A 7,230-nucleotide genomic window follows, 5' to 3' on the forward strand; every position below is an offset into this window, starting at 1 on the left:
AGCAAGCGTTTAGTAAGGCCTATGCATTTCTTTCTATTGTTCTCGTATCATCCCCTATTAAATTTACATCAGCATACGCCATAACCTGGTGAATACCGTTCATATCTAGGGCCTGGTTGCTATCTTTTAATTTTCCTTATAGCGTACTCCGGAACAATGCTGAATAATAATGGCGATAACGCATCTCCTTGATTCAGACCATTCTCGACGTTGAAGCTCATTGATAAGAATTTTTCTATTCGGACTTTACTCTGGGATTTATTTAAACACATTTTAATGAATCTAACTAGCTTTTTCGGTATTCCGAATTCTGTAAGAATTGTACAATACTTCCCTCCTATCCGAGTCGTAAACCTTTTTAAAATCAATAAACAGCTGATGTACTGGGTAATATATTCCCATTTCTTTTCGAGTATTTATCGAATAGTAAATATCTGGTCGATAGTTGATCCATTTCGTCTAAATCTCCAATAATTTCATCTGCGTATAGAATCAATCTTGTTAATATAATGTTAAGAGAAATGCCTCGCTAATTATTACAATAAGTTTTGTCGCCTTTCTTGTGAATTGAAACAGTGATTGATTCTTTCCACTCTTCTTAAATGTATTCCATAGTTTTTTATTTTATTTTTTAACAAAAAAGTTGAATTCCTGTCGTTAAAAATTCAGAAACCTTCAGGACTGGGTAAACCGTGATGGTGGTTATAAGCCTAGGAAACCACACGATCAGTTGAACGGTCTATTACGCATATGATCCATGAACACAAAATTCGGTACTTGCCTGATTCTAAACAAGCTTAAGGAACAGTCAGTGCATTATAGAATTCGGAATTTTACCGATTTTGCAGATCCGAAGCACCTGATAGGTGGTAACAGATTATTACGTATGTGATCAATGAATGAAACATTTGTTCGAAATATCCATACAATGTAAAAAAGTTAAAACTTAAAAGTTTCAAGAATGTGTAGAACCACCCGAAACCAAGCTCTTGATGTGCAGCCTTTAAGATTATCATATAAATGTATTTCTCTCATGTTTTATTTGTTTCAAAAAAAGTGTGTGTGATATTTTGAAGTAAAAATACTACATACAATTTTGCTAGTTATTTGTGTATCATTTAAAAAAAAATAAAAGCACTTACTTTTGTGTATAAGAGGTTAAAAAATTATTACATCTATTGGTTAATCCTTAGGAATTCATAATGTAAATACGGTGTTTGTTAAGAATTTTAAAAAAATCTTTTCGAAATTCATGGTTTATTTTAGGTTTTATATTATTACCTACATCAACCACTAATTAAATGAGTTTTTGTGCTGTAGAGAAGCGAAACAAAGTCTGCTTTATCAATTTAAATCAAAATATTGGAAAAAGCCCAAAATTTCCCAAGCAAAAAAGCGAAGCAGAAAAAACCGATTTTTTAAAAAAGAGCCGTTTTTTTTCGTCCCTTGCATCTCTAATTTTACGGCAGGCTTTCTCAACCTGGAGGTCACGACCCCTAGGCGATCGCGAGAGGCTTTCATGGGGGCACAAAGATAAGCGGAAGAGATAAATGTAATTTGAATCTAATACAGGAAAATATTTTAAATATAATTTTGAATTTTGTTCTGATAGCATATTTATATTTTTATAAATGCTGTTAAGAACAACAAAAAATAGATCTAGCCTACTAAACATTTTCAGCAGGTGCAGTTTTTTTTTTTTTTAAATCAATTTAAATGAAAGAGGTACCATATGAAACTAATGTGCATATTGAAAAAACAGAAAAATACAAATGCAACTAAACCTGCATAATGAAATACAATTAACATTTGAACACCGCCCGCTGGAGTCACTCCTCTCGCTCCGAGAGAAGAGTGACTCCAGCGGGCGGTGCATTTGAAACACTAATCCGCAATAGCTGTGTTGTGTTTGTTGACAAATCAACAATGGACAAGTTATTATGTCGGCAATAAAAGGGATTGCTTTTGTTTAGGATCCTTTGTTTTCTTTGCAGAATTGTACACATATATGTGTGTGCAAATAGTCTTTTTTTTTTCAATAAGCTAGCCCCAATGAAGGTATATTTTTGGTGTGGGGGTTTTATTTGTTTCCTAAATTTTAAATGTAAACAATTTGTTTTTTTTACAGTTTTTGGTGATACTGAATGCATACACAACAATGTACCAAATTCACAACAATATGAGGGAACTGAGAGTGGCGCTCTATTGAAAATTAAAATAATCGATAACTTTTTAAACAACTGTCCATGCTTTTTAACAAAAAGTGGAAATTACTTTATTTTTTATCATGTGACTCAAAATAAATGGAATTATGAAATTTTAAGATTTTCACACGGCCTCCATTTAGAAACAAGAAAGGTGGATCGGACTCGATATTTGTAATATGAATGAACTTATCAAATTTCGTTTTAATCCATTCGCTTTTAGGGAAGTTACCGTACTGTGTCCACTGTATACAAGAAATGGATTCTACTATTATAGAAATAGATGGATATCGCGAGCTCTCCGCAATAGGTATATTAAAACTCCCATACAAACTTATTACAAACCAGAAATTATAAGGAGGTCGCTGGCAATAGGATGTGATAAAATGGGGGTCGTGATAGGAATTAGGTTGAGAACCACTGTTTTAAAATGAAATCCAAACCGCTATAATGCATTCAAATTTCAAGGCACTCACGCCAGGAATCAAACCCGGGATCACATATTCAAAGGCAGTGAGTAATTGAGGACGAGTTGCATACATCATACGACTGTTGTTGATGAAGAAATCGGTAAGATGAAAAAAATTGAACTCATGAATGTCACTCAAGTTACTGACACCGACCATTAAGAATCGTCATCTGGAGGTATACAATTCTCTGAACGTAGGCCTATTAAATAACCAAGAAGGTTTCCTGCATAGGATTGTCACTTGTGATTATAATCTCAACGGTCGAGCCAAGTATTAGGTCGTGACCAACGCCCTAGATAGTTTCCAAAACTATCCCTACACTCACACTTTTGACTAACCGTCATTTGCATCTCCATAGGAATATCATCATCATCATCATAGATATTCTAGCATTATTGGCAGGTCACTTGCTGCAACTGAGAAGCTTTCATTCTCCACGATCTTCCACTAACCTCTTCGTCTTCACGTACGATTTCTATGTTTTGGTATTGTCCATTAATTGTAGTCTCCTTCGCCCCCCCTCTCTCTCTCTCCTGCCACCATACCCTCTAAAATGTCCCTCATGATACTGTTTCTTCTTAGCCAATGTCCCAAACAGTTTCTCTTCCTTTCTTAATAACACCCAAAATTGTTCTTTTCTCCCCCACCATTTCTAACACTCTTTCATTCGTTTTCTGCTCGACTCAGCTAATTTTCTTCATTCTTCTCCACTCACACATTTCGAAAGCTTTCAGTCGTTTTTCATCATTTTTGCTCATCCAGCACATTACTCCACACGAAGCATTTTATGGGTCCTACTCTTGATTCAACCACAGGAATGTAGACATATCTATAGTTGTGCTTTTTTTTTCAGCAGGAGGCCACATTCAGTGGCGCCTCTTGAAGGAAGTCACATAGAAAAGTATTAAACTTTAATCTCTTGAAAATAAGGGAGGAAATTGTCTAATCTACTAATTCTTTCAAAAAACAGTTTAAAGTCCCACGATATGCACGGAGGCTGAGAGAGAGACTATAATGATGATAAATGGTGGATTGAAGAATGTTGTAGGAAAGAAAAGAACCACGAAAAAAATCAGCACATAGTGTTTTTCTTTCTCCAAAAGACTACTTGGCACGAACTGGGATCGAACCAGTGACCACACGAACCAGATTTATTGCGCTCTCGTACTAAGCTACCACGACCCTTATACAGTAAAACCTGCCTTCAACGGACCCTTTATTAAACGGAAAACTGTCTTAAACGGAAATATTTCATGGTCCCATGAATTTTAGAGTGCAAAACGTGTAAAAGTCCCTTCATTAAGCGGAAACTGCGTTATGCGGACAACGGAAAGCAAAATAAACCTTTAACGGAAAATTCTGAGTTCCAGACTGCAGCGTTTAGAACTTTGTAAGAGGGTAAATATATACATTACATTCTATAAGAGGGTAAATATATATATTACATGTCTGTGATAAATTCGTCGTTCTTTTGTTAAATCTTTCTGGGCATTGTTGACCTTCCCCAACCACTACTCATATTCACCCCCACAATTTGTCCTTAATCCCCTCACCTTTATCAAGAATCATATGGAAAGTCGGAAAGGTGAAGACGAGATGGAAGAAGAAGACGAATACGGTACCGAATTCGAAAAAGAGTGTAGAATAAAGACGTCAAGATGCTCTCAGAAGTTTAAAGGAACTGCAACAATTTGCCTTGCGAAAAAAAAATTACTCTGATTTACTTAGTGTAATTTCTCAGGCTAAAGTGTGTGCGGAAAGTCGAGCAGCCAAGCAGCAATGTATCAAGAAAACTCTGCTTGACTACTGGGAAAAATAAAGAAAGCATATGCATAGCATATTTTGTATTAATTTTAAACTTTTTGTGTGTTAATTCGTAGAAAAAAGAAGTACTGTAATTGAAAAAAGGTACGTACAACGTACGTACAATATTTTCTCTGTATGTCCGTTATAAGCATGTATTTTTTTAAAGGCAACATTTACCTCCATTAAGCGGAAACCTGACTTTAACGGAAATTTTTGCCAGTCCCACTCGATTCCGCTTAAGACAGGTTTTACTGTATTATTTCTTGTATACTAATTAGAACAATATGTAAGTTCTTTTCCCTTTGGTTAAAGCGATTAAAAGTTTAATTTTTACTAATGCAGCTTCTCTGAAAAGCCGTCACTGGTTGGTTAAGGTAATAGCATCATGTAAATATTTTTGTTTTTCATGGGGGTGTAGTTCAAGATCTCTCCAGCGCTAAAAATTTAGATCCTTCTGCTGCACTTGTCAAACTTATTACATATAAAAAGATCTTGAACTTTTAACGCGAAGTCCTTGATGATTTCACTTTAAAAAGTTGACATCATTTTTAAAAAGCATTAAAAAAAAGAGCTTTACAGCAGCAACTTCCTGATATGACGTTTTTCTGACGTACAGTATACTCACGTGATATACAACAGATAACATCTGCGATATTACTTCACTCGTTCACATAGCGACACGCACACAGCACAGGGAAGACTAATGTAACAATATTAAACCTTCTATTTTAATTTTATACAAACATAACAGGTGGTAAATGTTTTGATACTTTATGTTAGTGATACTTTATGAATACTTTCAGAGGTGAATTTTAATTCAGAACTAATTGTTAGTAGTTTTAGAACAACACTTTAGCAATAATCGTTGCATTAATATATTATAACTTAAACATGCTATGAATTTACTACAAAATGAAAAATAACTTGTTACTTTACCTTTTTGTTACGCCCTTCTGAAAAATTCGGAACACATTCCACTATCTTTTCCATAGCTGTTTCTTCTGCTGTTGTAAGTTTTGTAGCAGACGAAAAATCTATGTGATAGCCGCGCCTCTACGAGTAGATTCTTCTCCCGTCCAGCAGAGTGTGTTGTGTAACCTTGAATTTCTTGTCATTACAACTTTTATCCTGATTGGTTACTTGTTGAGGGGCTTGGTATCTACAGAAGACCAAAAGCAGTATCCAAGTGGTCTGTTAGTGTTTCAGTGTTGGTAGTGCAATATTGAATGTTGTTGTTGACTTACTTATTTACCACTTGTCATGTTTTCAGATAAGAATGTGTATACTTTTTCTTTTCCCGGCTCTTGGATATCTCACAATTCTGTGCAGGAGCTGCTGGTGTTAAAAGTTTGTTGAGAAAATGTGATGCTAGCCCCACCCAAATTAGTCTACTAATTTCAAGAGCACATTTTTTTTAAAAAAATTTTGTATTTTATGAAGCACATTTTTTGGTACTATTTTTTTAAAAATGTGCTCAATTGGGATGGACCCGCATCTCGCACGTTTATAAAATTCATCATCTCTAAGATTGACAGTAAGAATAAATTTATATTCGTTAAGTTACAACGCACTAAAAACAAAGTCGTACCTACATCTCAAATAAATAAAGTCAAAATCTGTAATAGTTCATCATCTGTAATATTCTAAGTATTCGTGGTCTACAATCCTCATCATAAAAAAAAAGTAAGATAGGAAAAGGTTGAAGGCGCATCAAATAGTGGTATGTTTGTACCACTAGGTCTCCTATCATGGGTCCAGGGGCATTCAAAACATTAAATTGCATAGTATGTAATTTGATACATCAGTGAAAGGATTTTGAGAAATGAAATATGATAAGGCTAGATTATTTTATAAGAGAAAGAGTACAAAGGAAGTGCATGATCAAATTTTCATGCTACATAAATAATTTCCCTGATAAATAATTATAGTTTTATGAAGAAAGTGTAAAAATGTATGTTTAGTTATAAAGTATTGGGAGGTTCAAACCCGAATGAGCCCATGGGTGTGCCTCTGCACTGGGGTCAAGCAGAGCACTCAATTCGATGCACCTTCTGAAATGTCTCTACCTTACTTTCGTTTCATCCTTTTATCTCCAACCGTTGGTGATTTACAACCATTGGACGTTTTATTTTACAGTTCAGGAATTCACAATTAAATGGTGGCTATTTCGTAAACGATGCACCCGCGAATTTTTTTTTTCTACAAAATTTGTTTGTTTTTCAATGATATAGAATCAGTGATTCTCATACTTTCCTATAACGCGGACCCCTTGTTCATTCTGAAAGTGTTCTGCGGAACCTGTTCTGTGTTAAAGAGATTCATACCTTGTATTTCATGGATTTCTATATTAGTGAAAGGATTTTCAATCCAACCATTACCAGGTTGTGAGACAGGAAAATATTCTCAAAAACTTGTAGCTAGTGCTCTCAAGTGTCCTACAAGTGTTTTGTGCATTTCAGCAGAGTTTTTCACCTGAAAAATCAATGGAATCCTGGAGCACTGGAAATGATGAATAGTTATTGTTTTGTACTTGTACTGCCCACAGCTGTAGGTTCTTAATCTTAAAAACACTTCTTGCATAACAGCTGTGAGTTCCATTTTATTACAACATATTTCAATTTTAGGTGTCGCGGACCCCCTGGGGTTCTGAGACCCTACTTTGAGAACCATTGATTTATGGAACATTACATACCTTGTTATTTAAAATTTTGAAAAGATACGGCGGAATCCTACGATAGAGACAAGCAGAA

General features: G+C 34.9%; 1 protein-coding gene across 1 annotated transcript in view; it reads right to left on the minus strand.

The window, feature by feature from the left end:
• LOC145668693 (formimidoyltransferase-cyclodeaminase-like) overlaps window positions 1–5,614 on the minus strand; it is a 133,465-nt gene extending 127,851 nt beyond the window's left edge. The window contains exon 1 of the mRNA XM_081736767.1: window positions 5,417–5,614. Coding sequence (XP_081592893.1) covers window positions 5,417–5,470 — 54 coding nt within the window. The 5' untranslated portion in view covers window positions 5,471–5,614. The remainder of the gene's footprint in view (window positions 1–5,416) is intronic.
• Window positions 5,615–7,230: the final 1,616 nt, after the last annotated feature.

Source organism: Thermobia domestica, chromosome 13 (genome assembly GCF_964235325.1).
Source record: "Thermobia domestica chromosome 13, izTheDome1.hap1.1, whole genome shotgun sequence".
Classification (NCBI taxonomy): Eukaryota; Metazoa; Arthropoda; class Insecta; order Zygentoma; family Lepismatidae; genus Thermobia; species Thermobia domestica.